Source organism: Eretmochelys imbricata, chromosome 7 (assembly GCF_965152235.1).
Source record: "Eretmochelys imbricata isolate rEreImb1 chromosome 7, rEreImb1.hap1, whole genome shotgun sequence".
Lineage (NCBI taxonomy): Eukaryota > Metazoa > Chordata > Testudines > Cheloniidae > Eretmochelys > Eretmochelys imbricata.
The window spans coordinates 56,803,565-56,823,257 of record NC_135578.1 but is presented as its reverse complement, the minus strand read 5'-3'; the positions used below and the strand labels follow the sequence as shown (position 1 = coordinate 56,823,257).

At 48.8% G+C, this 19,693-nt stretch overlaps 1 protein-coding gene across 1 annotated transcript in view; it reads right to left on the bottom strand.

The window, feature by feature from the left end:
* Nucleotides 1-413: 413 nt before the first annotated feature.
* Nucleotides 414-19,693, bottom strand: part of TLL2 (tolloid like 2) — a 175,352-nt gene continuing 156,072 nt past the window's right edge. Inside the window, exons 14-21 of the mRNA XM_077821485.1 lie at nt 17,410-17,535; nt 15,866-16,026; nt 14,955-15,135; nt 12,442-12,567; nt 10,409-10,536; nt 4,611-4,824; nt 3,516-3,766; nt 414-548 (exon numbers count right to left, since the gene is read on the bottom strand). Of these exons, the coding sequence (XP_077677611.1) occupies nt 414-548; nt 3,516-3,766; nt 4,611-4,824; nt 10,409-10,536; nt 12,442-12,567; nt 14,955-15,135; nt 15,866-16,026; nt 17,410-17,535 (1,322 nt within the window). The remainder of the gene's footprint in view (nt 549-3,515; nt 3,767-4,610; nt 4,825-10,408; nt 10,537-12,441; nt 12,568-14,954; nt 15,136-15,865; nt 16,027-17,409; nt 17,536-19,693) is intronic.

Sequence of the window (19,693 nt, the reverse complement as noted above, 5' to 3'; positions counted from 1 at the left end):
CCTTTAAGGCCATCCCATTTGGTGGCTATCCACATCGTCTGTTTCACAGTACAATGTGTTAAGACAGCTATTGTATATGCTACTTAGTAGGAGCCACCCCAACTGGGAGGATGCGATAGACTAAGGCTTCTTCCAGTTCAAACTCTTTCTTCATTCAGCCCAGTGGCCAGGTGGGCAAAAACACAAAGTTGATACCCTGGCAGTCACAATCAGGAGAAAATACTTGGTCCTGGGTGTGCTAGCGAGAGGAGGCCACCCTCATAATTTCAAAGGCAAGCCTTCAGGACTGTGTTCCATTTTAGTTACAGGAAAAGACTGTGCCCTGCTTTAGGTCAGGCACCCAGGAGTTTAAAACCAATCCCAGGTAGACGTCTCAATCCTCTGCCGGGGAACGTCTATGAGGAACGTCTGAGCTACTTTCTCATGTGCAACGCATCCTGAAATTTTGTACTCGTGTATTGGGCATGAAAGCCTCTCTTATTGATGGTGTCATCCGAATGGAATCGGAGCACGATGGAATCCCCCGCAGAGTAGATTTCTTCCAGGGGCTGCAGGAGGGAAAACAAAACACTGGTCAGTCTACATGACAGGTAAATGTTCTCACCAGGACCAGAGCATCTGAGGTCAAAGCCCTGGTGCTTATGGCAGCAGGTGTGATGGGCCAAGCATTAGACCCAAATGCAGAACGTTTAATTCCCTTCTGCCCCGCTCGCATTTCCCAGGCACTTTATAAAATGCGAGGAGGCATCTTATTTGATGGCTAGAAAGAAGAATCCCATGCACCACTACCAGGCTGGGGACCGACTGGCTAAGCAACAGTTCTGCAGAAAAGGACCTGAGGATTACAGTGGACGAGAAGCTGGATATGAGTCAACAGTGTGCCCTTGTTGCCAAGAAGGCTAACGGCATATTGGGCTGCATTAGTAGGAGCATTGCCAGCAGATCGAGGGAAGTGATTATTCCTCTCTATTCGGCACTGGTGAGGCCACATCTGGAGTCCTGCATCCAGTTTTGGGCCCCCCACACTAGAGAAAGGATGTGGACAAATTGGAGAGAGTCCAGAGGAGGGCAACGAAAATGACCAGGGGGCTGGGGCACCTGACTTACGAGGACAGGCTGAGGGAACTGGGCTTGTTTAGTCTGCAGAAGAGAAGAGCGAGGGGGGATTTGATAGCAGCCTTCAACTACCTGAAGGGGGGGTTCCAAAGAGAATGGAGCTCGGCTGTTCTCAGTAGTGGCATATGACAGAACAAGGAGCAATGGTCTCAAGTTGCAGTGGGGGAGGTCTAGGTTGGATATTAGGAAACACTATTTCACTAGGAGGGTGGTGAAGCACTGGAATGGGTTACCTAGGGAGGTGGTGGAATCTCCATCCTTAGAAGTTTTTAAGGCCCGACTTGACAGAGCCCTGACTGGGATGATTTAGTTGGTGTTGGTCCTGCTTTGAGCAGGGGGTTGGACTAGATGACCTCCTGAGGTCTCTTCCATCCCTGATCTTCTATGATTCTAAGTGCTGGTGCCAGCTTTCATTACGGGAGAGGCTGATGGCTTGTACAGATACACAGCACTGACGGAGTGTTTTAGGGAGGATTGCACAACCCATGCCCCCTCAATGTGGGCTCTATCTCCCTCTAGTGGCTGCTGGGCCACAGAGGTTGGTGAGCCAGCTGCAGCTAATAAACCAGCGTCTTTCAGCTCAGGCAGCTGAGGCTTATGCTCTTAGATCATAACACAAGAACTAGCGGTCACCAAATGAAATTAATAGGCAGCAAACAAACAAAAGGAAGTATTTCTTCACACAACACACAGTCAACCTGTGGAACTCCTTGCCAGAGAATGTTGTGAAGGCCAAGACTATAACAGGATTCAAAAAGAACTAGATAAGTTCATGGAGGATAGGTCCATCAATGGCTATTAGCCAGGATGAGCAGGGATAGTGTCCCTAGCCTCTGTTTGCTAGAAACTGGGAATGGGTGACAGGGGATGGATGACTTGATGATTACCTGTTCTGTTCATTCCCTCTGGGGCACCTGTCATTGGCCACTGTCAGAAGACAGGATAGTGGTCTAGATGGACCTTTGATCTGACCCAGTATGGCTGTTCTTATGTTAAGTGGTGCCAGATTCAGTCCCTGCTGCTGACAACCCTCCCCGGGGCATGATGTTGCAAGCGGTGGCCCAACATGGGGCCTCTGGATGGGAGTTAGACTTGCACTGCTGCTGTCCATGTGACTCAGCTCCCCTCTGCAGAGAGGATCTCCAGAGGCAGAGGGTATTTCAGCCACTATGACCTATGCAGCCCTTGGCATTACTGCTAAGGTTGGCAGGAAGGGGGCTCATAGGGGGTACTGTGACACTGATGCCCCATGCCCTGGGAATTCCAACATTCCACAGATGCTGCTGAGTAGCCCTTGATGGACATTTCAGAGGTGAATTCTCTGCTTTCAGTTCATGCAATCCCGTTAAAGTCAACGTAGTTGCCCAACATGCAAGGCACCATGGCCGAAAGCCTTTATTTATTAAAGGCACAAAGTCACTGCGTGTGCAGTTCTACAGATGCTCTGTGGCCCTGCCTCCAGCTTCCCTGTCAGTTATTTCCAAGTAATAGTTGCCTCTTTGCCTGGCTGCCCACGTGCCTCTCTTCTCCCCCAGGTGCTGCCCTTCATTGTCAGGCCACGTGCATTGATTGCTAGCTAATGTTTTTATGTCATGCTATCCCAGCTCCAAGGCCGGGACCCATTTAAAATGCACAGGTGGAAGGATTTGACCAAAGACAGCTTCATTAAAATACAGTAGGTGAAATCCTCTCAACAGTGCATTTTAAATGGGGCCCAGCCTAGGTGCTGGGATAGCATGGCATAAAAACATTAGCTAGCAGTCAATACAATTCCATCATGAGTCAATTCCAGACAGATGAGACTTCAAGAGCATTCATAGTGCTGAGCCTCTGGATGGATCAACAGCAGGGGAAATTGAACCTAGGACCTCTGGATCAAACCCCACAATCCTCTTCTACCTGTAGATGACTCTTCCATCTCCAGATATTGTCCAGCCACCCTCGAGGGGGACAGAGCCCTATCCTGAGTGAGTGCAGGTTATTTATGCAAGCGGATTCCATCCTTTTCCCCTCTTTTCACTGTGTGGCCTCAACATACTTTAGCACCTTATTCTGCTACAAAGAGGCCAAGAATTAAATGGGCCGCTGGAGGCTGAGCTCCTCACCCCTAGACAGTGCTCTCCCTCCAGGTCAGGGCTCAGACACCCTGTCTGGGCAGCCCATACCCCCAGCATCACCAGTCCAGAACAGCATATAGATTAAGCTGTAGGTACCTCTGCTGGAGGCTGGTGACATCTGCAGGCGGGTGGGTGAAACAGAACACAAGGGACGCTCATAGCCAGGGCAGCTGGTAACAACTGTGTTGTCTGTCTGACTCGAAAGAGGGTGGATCATGCCTGCAGTGCATCCCTTCCCCTGGATACAGCTACGGCTAAGAAATTAACCTCTCCACGGCTTACCCCGGAGCCACAGAAACGTCCCAGGCGGGGTGCGGTGCTGTCGTAGCCGTCGTAGATCTCCATGTAATCGTAGCCGCAGTCGGCCTCCTCCTCTAGTTCAAATGTCTGAAATATTAATTCGACTCCATAGCCATCTTCTGCCACGATAACCCAGTCACAGTTGGACTGGCCTGGGTAATTGTTATCCCCAAACTGGGCATGGGAATACAGCTCTTTAGTTTGTACGTCAGCCTTCAGGCGCCCGCCGCACTCTGGAGCAAAGAGAAAGCACATTGTACAGCCTTCCTGAATATCCCCACTGCTCAACACAGCCTAGACATCTCCTCCCAGCATCGCCCAGCGGGGAGAGCTGGGGAGCGCCTGTCAAAGGGGCACATTTAACAGTGAGGGGAGACCGACTGCCAAGGGATGTGGTAAAATCTCCAGTCATCTGGAGCCTCTGAATCAGGACTGGATGTCTAAGAGATTATTGTGTTCTAGATCAACTGTGTTGGGTTCAATAGAGAGATCAGTTGGTGATCTCTATGGTCTGTGCAGGTCGGACCAGATCATCATGAGGAGCCCTTCTGGCCTTAAAATCTAGGGGACTTGGCTACACGGGGAAAATTACACTGACATAGCTATGCTGGTAAAACTCCGCACGGGGACACTTACCCTCAAATAAGAGCGCTTTTTCCTGGTTTCGTTTATGTTGCTTTGAAAGTAGAATAAGCTAAATCAGGGGGAAAACACTCTTATTCCAGGATAAGATTATCCATACGTAGATTATTACTGGCTACAGCTAGGCTGATAATTCTCCCCATGTAGACAGCACCTAGGAGGCTAGAGGTTAGAACAGGCAAGTCCCATACAGGTGGGAGATGGTTGGCATGAATGGTACAATGCAATGGATGCTCCAGTTGCTTGTTGGTTTATATTTGCTGGTTAACACTCAGATTGGGTCATTTCTTTGGGAACAGCTTTATCGTGACCTGTCTAGTCTTATGTGAATGGGTGCTGTCGGATTCTGGGAGTCTCTCTTGCCCTGTCAACATACACAGTAAGAGTTGCAGCTTTCCCAGTGTCATTGGAGTAGCAGCGGAAAACCCAGCTTACCTGTGCTGTGCTTTGCCTGGAAGCCTTTTCTTTGCACAGATGCATCGGAATAAAACCTGAGGAACATCTTGTTAGCAGATGCCACCACTGGATCCGGTTTCTTACTTCCACAGAAGCGGCCAAGGATGGGCGACTTGCTGTTGGGGCCGTCGTACATTTCCAAGTGGTCGTAGGCGCACTCCTGGTGCTGCTCAATCTCAAAGTCATTGAATGTCTACAACGCAAACATCAACAGTGAGAATTAGACCTCTCCATGAGATGTGAAAGAAACTGACACTTCTCTGACAGTATTTAACACAAGGTATAGGGCAAAGCAGGGTATACCAGGAGAAATGCTGCCAAGACCGTATGGTGTTTCTCTCCCCTTGTAGCACCCAGTCAGACACATACAAGAGTGGAGTTACTTGCTTTTCTGGAAAAAGCATAAACAGAATTAATGCCTGATTGCATGGGTGAATGTGGACGTGGGGCTGTGGATAAATCTGGTGGCTTTTGAGGACCACGTTATATATTCTGTTACCATCCCCCACAAATACATTAACAGAACATTAAGGTCAAGCACTGAATAGTTAGGAAATACCTAAGTTAAGATTGCCCGGGCATTCTTAACTGTGCCCCCTTGTGCATATGCATTATGATACAGTCTTTAAAATACAAGATCACATACTATTTTTCCCCCACAGGACCCCTGTGTCATTCAGTGCATGGGTACTTATTCAATATTTCTTTTTAGCCCTGTCACTCAGTGTGTGGCCCCAGGGCTTCCACACACCATCCAAATCCTGCACTGAATATAAAGTATGAATTTCTTCCTGGGTGTTTCCATGGTGCTCACCCCATAGTATCTGAGTGCTTCACAAACACTGCTGAATGTACCTTTGCAACAGAAGCCTTTGGAATTAGCTGGTGGCATTATCCCCATTTTACAGCCGGGGAAATGAGGCACAGACCGAGACCAATACTGTCAGATGTTTCCATGAATTTTGTGTGCCCAATCTGAGATATCTACAGCCTCAGTTTTCAGAGAACGTAGCATTCTATGGCAACTTTATGTTCGAAGCACAGCTCCTGACAGCTGCTGTAGATGGGAGCCCCCAGCAGTTCCACACATCAGGCCCCAGGTGTCTCAGGCTGAACATCAGAAAAAGAGGACCACACCATTAGGGGCCACTTGTGAAAACAGTAGGTTAAGTGAGTTGCCCAGCATCACATAGGGACTCCATGACAAGAGAGAATCCAGTTCTCCAGGGTGACATTCAACTTCCTCTTCTCTTCCCTGCCTCCTTCACTGCACACCTTCCAACTTCTGCAGGGCCTACAGACAACAGCCTCCTTCACTGCAAAACCTTGATTCATCCCCAGAGCTGGTCCAGGCTGTGCACTGAATGAGACAGTTGGGGGAAAATAGCATGTGATCCAGTAATTAAAGACTGTACCATAACACATAAGCACGGGAAGGCTGACAAAAAGTTGAGGTGCTCCCAGCTCTACCTCTCCTTCAGGTCAGCTATGGTCATATAGAAAACTACCAGAACACCCCAAAGCTATACTCAAGCTCTGGATTGATTCATAGTGTTCACACGTGGGAAATGTCTCTCCTCACGGTCATATTTTTTTGTCCTTCTGCAGCCTCTTCTATCTGAGGATCACAACATATTTTGCCACTATTCAGAACGGGATTAAGGATTTAATGGATTAGTAACAGGCTAACTGATGGATCTCTAAAAGCAGAGGTGAGCGGGGAATCATTAAACAATGGAGATGTTGCTAATGGGATGCTGCAGGGATCGTTGCCAATATTACTAGTCACCATTTTTATCAGTGATCTGGAAGTAAACCTCAAATCCCTGCTGATAGAGGTTGGAGATGACACAGAGATTGGGGGGAGGGGTAAACAATGAGGAGGAAAGGGCGATCTGGATTGCTTGGTAAATGGGCCTTTTACAAATACAATGTGTTTTTATACAGCCAAATGCAAAGTTATCCATCTGGGAACAAGGAACACAGTAACTCTGAAAAGGATTTAGAGGTCACAGTGGACAAGCAACTCACATGAGCTCTCCGTGCGATGCTGTGGCAATGCGATCCTGGGATGTATCAACAGGAGAATAGTGAACAAGAGAAGGGAGGTGATTTTACCTCCGTCTATGGCACTGGGGAGACCAATACCGGAATACTGCATACAGTTCTGGTATCCACATTTTAAGAAGGATGTTGAAAAATTGGAGAGTAGGCAGAAAAGAGTCACAAAACTGATTTGAAGACTGGAGAAAAATGCCTCACAGCGACAGACTTAAAGAGCTCAATCTTTCCTAAAGAAGATTGAGAGGTGGCTCAATTATATTGTATCTAAGGTACCTTCTCATGGAGAAAATGCCAGGTACTAAAGGGCCCATTAGTCTAGCAGAACAATAACCAATGGCTGGAAGCTAAAGCCAGACAAATTCAACTTAGACTTAAGGCCCAATTATTATTTTTTTTTAAAGTGAAGGTGATTAACCATTAGAACAGACTATCAAGGTGGATTCTCTTTGTCTTCAAATCAAGACTGGATGACTTTCCGGAAGAGATGCTTTATCCAGACACAAGTTATTGGGGTCATTGACAGGGTAACTGGGCGAAATGCTACGGCCTCTGACATACAGGAAGTCAGTGAGTGCTCAGACCTTGTGGTCAGCGCAGGAGTCGGAGTAAGGAGTCGAGACAGGGGTCAGACAGGAAACAGGTGCTGGAGCCAAGAGCCAGGGCTAAGACAGAATCCCAAGAGTCGGAGCCAAGGGTTTGAGCTGGGGCAGTCAAAAATCAGGGCAAGAAGGTTCAGGAGCTGGAGATAGGGCAGGGCCAAAGTCAGGAATCGGGGACAGGGCTGGGAGCCAGGTGGCAGACAGCAGGGTCTGTAGCCAGCAGCAAACCAGGATCCACCTTGTTGCACAGACAACCTCCTCTGTCTCCTTCTGGCTTAAATAGTTATTCGGCCCAATCAGGGGCTCTGGGGCTCCTCCAATCAGGTGCCTGTGGGTGGTACCTTCGGTGGAGTGTAAGGCCTTACAGCTCCCAATTTTCCAGTCGCTTGCAGAACTGTCGGGTGGTAGAAGCCCGCGGGCGCAGGGATCAGGACCTGGACATCCCCACAGTCAGACGAGATATTCTATTGGTCCCCTCTACTCTTAAGCTCTATGAATTAATGAGTGTCACAATTAATCAGCCCCACACCTCTCACCCTGAGGGAAATCAATATTATCTCCATGCCAAAGAAGGGAACAGGTGAGTCCCCCTCCCTGTGCACTAAACCCATGCAGGCCGTCTCCTGCAGACTCACAAATAGAACCCAGGTCACTTGATACACAGGGCTGTGCTGTAGTCACCAGCTCCTCGACATTCGACATTGGTGAGGCCTCATCTGGAGTACTGTGTCCAGTTTTGGGCCCCACACTACAAGAAGGATGTGGATAAATTGGAGAGAGTCCAGCGAAGGGCAACAAAAATGATTAGGGGTCTAGAACACATGACTTATGAGGAGAGGCTGAGGGAGCTGGAATTGTTTAGCCTGCAGAAGAGAAGAATGAGGGGGGATTTGATAGCTGCTTTCAACTACCTGAAAGGGGATTCCAAAGAGGATGGCTCTAGACTGTTCTCAATGGTAGCAGATGACAGAACGAGGAGTAATGGTCTCAAGTTGCAGTGGGGGAGGTTTAGATTGGATATTAGGAAAAACTTTTTCACTAAGAGGGTGGTGAAACACTGGAATGCGTTACCTAGGGAGGTGGTAGAATCTCCTTCCTTAGAGGTTTTTAAGGTCAGGCTTGACAAAGCCCTGGCTGGGATGATTTAACTGGGAATTGGTCCTGCTTCGAGCAGGGGGTTGGACTAGATGACCTTCAGGGGTCCCTTCCAACCCTGATATTCTATGATTCTATGATTCCTCAGTCCTCTGTGGTGCTCTCATCACTCCGGGAGCCGTTCCAGTGTCTACAGGATGCTGTGTGCTCAGCAGAGCATGTCAGTGCCTGTATTATGCACCAAAGTGTCAATCAAGAATCGGTGCCCTCGGGGTTCAACATCCCCCGCTATGCATGGGACCTCGCGTAAACGAGGCCGATCTATTCCAAAGAAACCCAGCAGGAGGAGAGAGACAGATAGCTATCACCACGTCGGATTTTCACACGCTTCTAAGTCCCATTTTCAGAAGTGACTTAGCCACTCAGGAGCGTATCCCCCATTGACTTGCAGTGAGACCGAGGCTCCCAAGGCACGTTTCAAAATTATTCTTCATCCCTGTCTTGGGAGCCTCCAAAGGAGAGTCAGAGTTCAAGGCCAGAAGGGACCACTGAGTCTAGATCATCTAGTCTGACCTTCTTTGTATCACAGAGGGGTCTGCTCGCTGGGTAGCATGAACCACAGCGCCTCCCAGTTCACATGGGCTGAAAGCTCTGCCCACAAGGCTCTGAAAGCTGCTGAGAGGGGGTTTTTTTTAAGTTACTCCAGGTCAGGAGTAACTTAAAAAAACCTCAGGAGTCAGCTCATTGCCTACGCACAGAGCCACACTCAGGGGTTCCCATTTACAACACGTGGTGGGAGCCATTAGCAACCAAGATCAGCCCTACATCCGGAACAGGAAATAACTGCCTCTCCCCAGGAGCCCTGTGTACACTAGCAAGTGCTTGCAAATGTTGACTCTCATAGTATCACTGTGTGTCTTGGGATAAATGGCTAACTGAAAATCCTGACTGATGAGACAAATAAAGGCATCTACCGTCAAGCAACAAGCTACGGTCTCTTTAGCTGCAGTTTCCTGTCACATCCATCATGAATGCCCTTGGTTTGTTATACTATTAACTTTAAAGCACTCTCACCCATTGTACCGGTGACGTGTGAAAAGGTTAAGGAGGGTACATATTGCTGCAAAAGGTGGGGTGGGCTTTGCTAACAATGAGAAAGATAGCCCCATTATTTGAAGAAACCTTTGTGAGAGGAGAGTTGGTCCATTGGTTAAGTCACTGAACCAGAATTTGGAAGACTTGAGTTCAAATCCTGGTTTCGCCACTAACTTCTGTGTAGACCTATAATCTACCCTGTACCTCGGAACTTTATTTGTAAAATGGGGTGCCATTTCACACATAGGGATGCTGCAAGAATAAAGTCCCATTCGTGATGGGAGGTGCTCAGATAGTACAGTGAGGAGGGATGCTAAGGGTCTGTTTACACTGCAAAAACGAACTCTTGTGTGTCAAAGCTCCAGTTCAACTGACTTGGGCTCATGCTACAGGCTAAAACGGGCAGTGCAGAGATTCCAGCACAAGCCCCAGAGCCTGGGCTCTGAAGCCTGGGCTTTGAAGCCTGGGCTTAGGATGGATCTCAGAGCTCCAGCGGGTTTGGGTTTTTTTCCCCCCCAGAGCAGATGTAGCCCTAAGTACCTAGGCAAATGGATCCTGTTTACAAAGGGGCAATGGGAGGATGAGGACGGGACAGTGTGCACTCACTATAACTGTACTAAAGGGGGAGTGGGGTCCACCCCAGACCTCCTCCCCCAACAGCTCTTTGGCAGCACTAACATCCAGCATGACCACCCGCAAGATCACTGCCTTTTCCACCTCCTGCCTGTTACGAGCACAGAGGGGGCCACAGTCTGACCAGCTCCATCTGAGCCACTCCACCCCCCAGCCCACCCAGGCCCCGGGTAAAGTGCAGAGGTCACTCACCCCTAGCACAGAGCAGGTGGGCTGGCAGAAATGACGCTGTTTGTAAAAAGAAAAGCAGAGTTAATCCCCCACCCCTCCCCTCCCCCCGGAGTTACTCACGATTTTCACCCGGTGGCCAGGAGTTGCGGAAACGTTCCAGGTGCATTCCTTCCGGCTGGGGTACTTATCGGGCCAGTTTGGACTCGCCATTGTTCCTTCTGCACTGCTCACTTTGTGCTCACAGCCAGCTTGGGAGAGAGAAAACCCAGTCCCCTCGTCAAGTCTCTGTAGCTGTAATGCATTAGAGGCAGCTCCCAGGCCAAGATATGGCAAAACAGAAGGATTTAATCATGGAAGAGAGACTCTTTTATAAATGCTGTGTAACACCGCGCCACTGGGAGGGCTGTCAGCTTCCAGGACGGGACAACCTGGGACCTCTGGATCTTAAGGTGTGATCCTCAACTGCCGGAGCTGCAACACCCATCTCTGTTAGCCACGACTGCAGCAGGCTCATGTGTTTCTGTGGCTCAGAGAAGGACAAAGCCCCACCCTTCAGGGTTACAGTTCTATCTCCTATACCGTGATGGGGGAGCGGTAGGGCAAGTGCACTTCCTTGTCTCAGATGCTGAGCTTCCCCACAGAACCTGTGTGCGTTCTGCTCCCACCCTGGGCAGAATTCTCATCTCCCTCTCTCCCCACCTTGCCCTCACTCCTTCAGGTGCCTGCTTGGCCCAGTAGTGCTGGAACACAAGATGGCCTTGGGTGAGCACTGTGGTTTGGAGGGCTCAGACCACAAGTGTTTGTGCTGCTCACAAGCATTCGGAGAGTTTGGCCAAGTACATTTTCAGTGCCTCGGGCTGTGTCTGTCTGCTGCTTGCCTTGTATTTGCTGGAGCTGGGTTTTCATTTCCATCTGATGGCTGCTCAGGGGCCTGCATGAACGGAGGGAGTGGTCTCCATCCATTGATGTTGTCCTCTGTTCACAAAACCCACAGCCATGCTCTGTTGCCAAACTCAGCAGACACACCAAACAGCGGTAAGCTCGGATTGCAGGCAGCTTGTACTGCCCTGTCTGTGCTTTACCCTTATGTGGCTAAACACAAGACTCCAGTCTCCATAACTCAGGTTTTTACCAGCCCCAGATTTGCTCTTGAAAGATGATTTATTCCTGCTGTGAGAGTTACTGGACCAAGCCTGTTCAGCACTCCAACCTCAGTAAGAACCACTTGCATTCACCGCTGACCCTTTCGCTTGGGCACAGTGGGGACAAGTCTGCTCTTGCCAGACAACACTATGGACTCGGGAGATCACTGAGGAGATGCACGTCTGAGGTGCCGCCTACTTATGAAGATTGGCTGAAGCAAATCTCCACGATAGCATTAAATGCAAAAATTACCCCTCTCCAGCCAACTTCTGGAAGAAAAGTGAATTAGTGTCATACGGACACCGGAAATAGCTACTCTCCTTGGGCCTAATTAACTACCGGCACCAATACACACACATCCATAGGCTTCAATGGAACTCAGTTTCTTCACTCCGTCATTCTTTTCTCCCTCTCCCTCGTGTTCTGGTTTTGGAGCCACTCTCCTCTGTATTTGCAGAGGTTTTCTGGAGTCAGATCACTTTCACCAGAGCCAGAAGGCTAAGAGTTTCAAAGGAGACTCAGGGGTCTGTCTACACAGCCCACGGCAGCAAGCCACCCGGCCTGGCTCAACAAACCTAGGCTCGCGCTGCCGCCCAAAAAACAGCTGTGCAGACACTGCAGCTCAGGCTCAGAAGCCTTGGGAGGCGGGTGCTCCATAGCCCAAACTGCAACTTTGGAGTGTTTCTACACAGCCATTTTTACAGTGCTGGTGTGTGCCCGGAAACCTAAGTCCCTCGACTTGGGCTGGGAAGCTCTGTGTAGAGCAGCCTAAATCAGCCCTGAAATTCAATAGAAGTTGAGCCACTACCTCCCTTGGGCTCCTTTAACAGCTTAGGCTGAGAGGCTGTCATTGGTGCATCTGCATTATGCTCTGTAAAAAGGCTTTTGTTCACCTGTCCTTACCCACGAATTATCCTTTGCTTGCTGCATTATTTACATTGTTTAGGGAAAACTAAACAGCAGGTTTGGAAATAAATCGATGCTTCCTCGCTGCAATTAGCGGTGCTCACCTTCTTTGCAATCGTGGCCGTTTTCATGCAGCATAAACCCATTCCTGCACTGGCAGACGTAGCTCCCAAACGTGTTGACACATTCGTGCTGACATCCGCCATTGTCTTTGGAGCATTCGTCTTTATCTGGGGAGGGGCAAATGAACAGCACTTAATTCCGTGTCGAGACCGAACCAAACCTGATGCCAGCTGGGAGCTCTCTGCTAGGGTAGAGAACTAACCTAAATCTCAGTCACTGGATCAGGTCCAGCCACTTTGCTCTTTCCCCAGTTCACTGTCCTTCCTCACAATACAACAAACTACATGGGTCTAGCACATAAAGTACATTTTAAATGTTTCCCCCAATTTATAATTAAACACAAAAGTAACAAAGCTTGAATAGATGAGTATAGCACTCAGGAAAACTAGCAGGCAAAGGTAGCAGTCCTGGCAAAAATCCACTGACCCATCTTTATACTGGCAACCCTGCTTCATGTTCTCCGACGCTCAGCTGTGTGCTGATGCCCCCTTAAGCAGCTTCCCTCTGCTCATTGCCAGCAGCTCCCCAGTTCCTCCACTCGCCAGGTGTCTAGTGGAAAGAGCTGTCTGCTGCCCAGAGGGTCTGTGGCTGGTGCAGAGAAAGAGGATGCAGGCAGGTAGAGAGAGCTGCTGCCAGGTAAGCTGCCCCCCGTGACTGCAATGTGCCACAGCAGGAGCAGAGAGATTGGGCAAAGAGGCAAGCAGATGCCTTCACCCATGGCTTCCACAAGCCACGAGAGCAGAGAAGATGGGGAGATAGGTGCGTGGCTGCCTGGTCAGCAGGAGGGGGCAATTTTACGGGGCCGTGTGGTATGCTGCACACAGGAGACAGTGGAAAAAAGCAAAGAACGAGGTATAAATAGAGAAGGTAGATCAGACCCGTCTATTCGACCTTTCCCATAATACAAGCACATCGGGCCGTGTGACAGAACTGAAAGGTAACATTTAAAACCGATGAAAGGAAACACTTCCACATAGCGCATGTGTGACAGATCTGGAAATTTCCTGCCATATCCTTGGGAGACCTTACTGAGTTAAGTTTAAGTATATTCGGGGTCCATTGTACTAAATGAACGGAGGATGTAATTGTAGGTGGAACTGCCTGGAACATCTCGAGGGGGGAGGTGTGACAGATGTGAGACCTGGGGGTTCAAAGGACAGTACTGAACAGTGTGGACTTTTGGAATAAAAAGCGTTAAGTGGCTTTCCTGGGGAATATCCAGGGGCAGGTGAATGCAAATTCCTCACTTCTGGTTATGCAAAACCCCAGACTTTTGAAGCTACACCCAAAGGAGAGGGCCTTTGTCGGCTGATCACCTGTTACATGAGGCCAAGATCAAAGGTCCAAGCTGTATAAAGGAAACACTGAGTTTTTCCTGGTTGTTCTGGTTCTGAATCTGAGACAGTTATGAATTTGTTACCACGGGGAAAGCCGGTTGTGAGGTTTGAAGCATTGACACCTACCAGAGCCCGACGTTGGAGCTGAGGATGCTTTTGGGCATGCATTTAGGTTCTTTTATTGTTTTTAATATTTTTCTCTCATACCTTCGAAGAGTAAACAAAATGCATATGCTGGTCTGCACAGGCAGTCTGGCTTGTTGGGAATATCAGTATAGGCAGGGAACTGTGCAGCCTGGAAAAACCCCAGTCGAGAGAGATATACACGCAGGTCTCTGCCCAAGAAGGGTGATGGCTGAAAAGCCAGGAGCTGAGAGTGGGTGGCCTTGGTGGAGCATGGCAGGAGAATACCGGTGCGCTTGCCCTGAACTATGACCGCATAATTAACCTCTGGAACTCTCTGCCACAAGGTGTCATTGATGCCAAGAGCCCAGCATGATTCAGCAGAGGACTGGACATTTATATGATAACATCCAGAGCTATGATAGTAAAGATTGAAGGGATCTAAACTCTCCTGGTTCAGGGCAAAAGCCAACTTCTAATTACTGGGGGCCAGGATGAAGCCTTCCCTAGAGGCAGGTTACCTCAAGTCCTGCCTGCTGTGCCCTGAAAGGTCTGGTGCTGGCTAGTGTCTGAGACAGGACACTGGGTGATCTGCTGCTCTGCTGAGTCTTCAGAACTGGATGTCTTCCTAAAAGGCATGCTCTAGCTCAAAACACAAGTTCTGGGCTTGATGCAGAAATTACTGGGAGAGGTTCTCTGGCCTGTGTTAAGCAGGTCTGGCCTTAAAACCTAAGGATCTGCAATCCCATACGGCAATTCCTGCATTGCTAGGGTAACGCGCAGCAGCTGATGTGTCATGGAAATGAATCGTGCAGAATTCACCGCTCCAGTGTTGGGAGACAAGGGAAGAGGGAGAGATGGTACACAGCAATAATGACTTTCATACAGCAGAAGGCAGAATGTAACCACTGATGCCATGAATGGCCAGACTTAACAGCACGGAGATGCACATTCACACGAAGCATGCGGTGCTCCCGTACACCCAGGACAGCCAGTGCTGAGAGCTTTCCTCCCCGAGGGACACAGCCACGTACCGGAAAAGAAGTGGACTTGGAATCCCTTTTTGGATACCGCGTTGTCCGATTTGAATTCCAGTCTCAGGTTGTTGCTATAGGATGTGATCACTTCCGGCTTCTCCGAGCCACAGAATTTGCCATGGAGCTTGGAATCAGAAGCCAGCCCACTGCGAACCTCCACGTAGTCGTATTTACAGACCTGCCAAGGGACAGTCATTTTTCACAGCGTGGGGGAGTTGGGCACACTGCATTGCAGATGTAGGATACCAAACAGCAAGTGTCCATTTCCTGAGTGACACGGCAAGTGACACCATACACAGACTTGCCCGCCACCAGTAACACTCCCCCGACCCAAGTCACTTAATGCCATCAACTCCTTCACTTCCTGCTCCATCTTGTAGTATACTTGCATTTGTCAGAATGGTTTTAGTTACATTTCATTTCTCTGTATAGTGCTTATCTGGCCCCCGTTACCACCTGAGCACCTCACAATCTTCAATGTATTTCTCTCCTCACCACAGCTCTGTGAAGTAGGGAAGTGCTATTATCCCGATTTTACAGGTTCCTGTCAATCCCCAGTAACGCTCCTAGAGAAGCAGTCTCCAGGAAAGAGGGACTAATAACAGTTACAAATGGAAAATACCCAGGATACGTACTGCTATAGGAACAAGCTCATTTGTAACAGAAATAGCTTAGTACTTCTCCACTCCCTGTAGATTTACAAATACAGACCAAAGGAAACAGATTCTGTTCTTTAAAGAAAGTCTTGCTAACTACTGCCACTTGCTCATTAAATCAAGGGCTGAGAAACAATGAGAAGCCCCCAAACCAAGACACAACACCGGGTCTCCTCTCAATACCCCAGGATCTTATCAGGCTCCAGGCCAGTCAACAGCTGCGCCTACTAAATACATGGACCAACTACATACATCATTGCCTTCCAGCTCAAAGACTTCAAACTGCAGAGAGATCCGGTACTGGGCTGGAGCGACCACCTGCCAGACGCAGTTTTTGTTAGTGGGATATTCCTTGGGCCACCCAGGGCTCGTGATGGTCCCATTGAGCTTGGTGATGAAGCCCCCACAGGCAGCTGGAGAGGCAACAAACGAACACAAGGTTTACTTGCTTCTGTCCAGACAGAGAAAAGATCGTGCCACATTGTTCACTAGGAAACAAGTCAGCGCTAACTTGAAGCAAGGCAAGGGCACGTGTTTCCAATCCCAGCATTCAGAATGGATTTTAAAATAGCCAGGAGTGGGGGAGAAAATGGAAAATCACTTTCGGGCCACATCCTCGGCCAGTAAAAAACCAGCAGAGCTCCACTGAAGCAGCTAGACCTTTGCCGATCTACTCCAGCGGAGGATCTGGCCCTTAGCGCCACGGTCGCCTTTCAGGATTGGTCTCTACTGGACTTTGCACCTCAAGTTCAGTGACAACCAGTTAACTTGGGGTAGTTAACAAGACTATGCAGGCCAACGTGGGGATTCCTCAGACATTTGTTCTACACTACAAATAGTTGCTCTTTATTGTAGAGAGCAGCCTAGAACAAACATTCACAGCCTTCATCAAGCGTGTAGGGTGTGCCCATGCTAGCCTTTACAAACACTGCCTGTACCTCCATGGAGTGCCAATCAATTGACTAGAGCTTGAAAAACTCTAGTAAAGACAAACCCTTTGGGCCTTTGGTAGTTTATAATTTACAGGCCATATCTATGTCAGGGAAAGGTTAACACACCCCTTTTCCTAGTGAGGATAAAGCCAGTGTCTTTGGCGACTCGCACTCTCTCATTAGTGGCCCATTTTCTTTAGAACTTCACTAGCTTTTGGTTTTGTCTTTGCTGCAAGGGAGGTGTGATTTTACATCAAGGCAGCTAACTAGGGTCAATTCTCTAGCTGTAAAACGCTAGTGGGGACAAGGCAAAAGTAGCTTTTACCTTCATGTAACTAGTCAAGGTCAACCTTACACCCCACCCCACCACCACCACCACCTGGCGTTGACCCCAGCTAGCTCTATCATGGTAAAAGCTACCTGTGCCTTGTCTCCACTAAGGTTTTACATAGAGCGAGCTAATACGAGACAGCTGTCTTGACATAAAACAGACACCTTTTCTGCAGTGTAGTTTCATACTGCCCTGTTAGTACTTCAGTGTTTCATGGCTTTATTAGAGTTCAAAGTCTAACAAGGCACTGAATGCGTTATCTCGACAGTCCAACCTATAGAGGAAATGGGATAACGGAGCACCATGGCAGCGGAGAATAAAAATATTTCGGTTCTTAGACAGAATATTTCAGATTTCAACTTGTCACTGAAAATTCAATGTTTTCCATGAAAATTCTGATGAAATCTAAATTTTTGGTTTTGTCAAAATTTTCCACGGGGGGCAGGGAACCATTATCAAACCAGGTCCACTTAACTATTCTTAATTGTGGGGGCCCCCCACCGACCACGCTCTCCACTCTGCAGGCTACTGACCCTCACAGCTCTTTTTATCAGCCGTCAGCTCGTAGCCAGGTTCACAGGCGCACTTGTAGCTGCCCAGCGTGTTCATGCAGCGTTGCTCACACCCACCGTTGTCTGGCCGAGAACATTCATCTACTTCTGTGGGGAGGAAAAGGCAACAATTCAAGCTCTCCTCATGGCCCGATCCCCACCTCCGTTTTCATAGGCAGCGCTCGCAGGCTGGAGGACCAAAAGAGCAGCTGAAGAGGTCTTGCTGGCCGGTAGGGGCTAAAGCAGTCTTGCCCTCACCAAGTAGGGGGCATACAATTAGCATCGCCAGCCTGCTGGCACCACAGTGGCCTTGCCACCCAGCGGGCATTGAAGTGACACTTCCAGTCAACATCATTGGAAGAGGAAGCGAGGTCTCTTCTTGCAAAGACTTTGCTGCACTTTGCCCTCATTTGCAATGACACTCCTGATTCCTTTATTAGCACCCAACACTAAAAGCAGGCAGCCTGCGTACGAGCAGCCTTGGGAACAGTGCTTTGCTCCCACCAGCCTAGGAAGAGACTGGACTTTGAAACCTGGCTTTTCTGATCAGATTTCTACACCTTGTGCTGCCATTCCAATGCCCAAAGGTCTGATTTATTGGCTTCTGAACCCATTTCCTGGTTGTAGTTCATCCCCCCCACGATGCTGTAGGGAAGATGGGTGATCATTTATAGTATTAGTGATACCAATTTTACAAAACAGCAGTGAACTTACCGGATATGCCATGTAAGGTATCAGTGGAAAAGTTATGATTGGCTAAATATGATAATCATGTTTATATGTATTTATCATCTCTGTATTGAGAGTTATAAATATGGGTGGTATATTTGTATAACAAACCTGTGCTGTGTTTCTGGGTGGACACCCCCAGACAGATTGGCATCAGCACCATCCAGCCTGCTTAATGGCCCATCAAGTGCAATCAGCTGTACAATCAGAGGCAGCTCTACCAATTTTGCCACCCCAAGCAGTCACCGCCGAGCTGCCACCGAATTGCTGCCGCGCCTGGAAGAGCAGCGGGCTGCCGCCGAATTGCTGCCACGGGACACGGACTGCCACCCCATTCTCAATGCCGCCCCAGGCACCTGCTTGGAAAGCTGGTGCCTGGAGCTGGCCCTGTGTACAATGAACCCATTGAGAGAAGGCGGGGCTATGCCTATGAGTCAACAGGACATGTACGGACATGTCTGTGGACAGGGGACTCCTAGAGCTTTTCCATGCCCATGTGCTGTGAGCTTGCGTTTGGGACAAAGAACGTACAAGCCACATGGCAAAGGATATAAAGGCAGCGGCATCTTCTCCATTTTGCCTTCAATCCTGCTTCCCACCTCTGCAGTAACTTCTCTGCAAACTGAAACTTTGAACAAAGGATTGACCGACCTATCCACACTTTGGATGTGCTCCAGAGGAACTCTACAAGCCAGCAAACTCACCAATGCTGCTAAGAACCTGATATATGGACTCTGAAGTCTTATGTATCTGATTGCTTTGACCATTGAGCAACTCTCTTCTCTTTCTTTTATAATAAAATCTTTAGTTTTAGATGCTAACGGATCAGCTGGCAGCATGGCATTTGGGGTAAGATCCAAACTAATATTGACCTGGCAATGTGGCTGGCCCTTTGGGGATCAAAAGAACATTTTGTATAGTGAGCAGAGTTTTAAATAACTCCTCACCTTACTGGACCTGTTTGCTGATTGGGAGCCAGAGAACTGGAATGCAATAAAGGGGGCTGTGTGGGGATTTCCTTTTTTTAGCTTCTTGATAACCAGTGTGGGGGATCCGGAGCACAGTTTGGGACTGGTTGGTGAATCTAACTATTGTGTTAACCACCAGTTTTGGGAGTATCCGCTCTCCTTTTTGAGGCCTGCCCAGACCTTGGCATTTTCAGCGTGGGCTACCCTAGGCACCTCAGATCACCCCCCCCCACACCCCGAAAAGGGTTGTTTTGTTAAGAGAAGCTGGTAAAGGTTATTGCTACATTGGTTTGGTGGGGACAGCCTCGCCAACACTATCTCTTTGGAAGCCTTGCCACCGAGTTGGGAAAACACCAGAGGCGATAACCCCACACTGAGAAGAGACCGTTTCCCTGCTTCTGTTTACAGGTTCACCGCTAAGAAAACCCCTCCCATTCGGTAAGTAAGCCATTCCCAAACAGCTGTCTATGAACAGACGGTGCTCTGTGGCTGGTCATGGGATGCTGTTAAACTGCAGTGAAAGACAGCTGATTAACACTGGGCCACAGTGTCTGTGTTAGCCTCTAGAA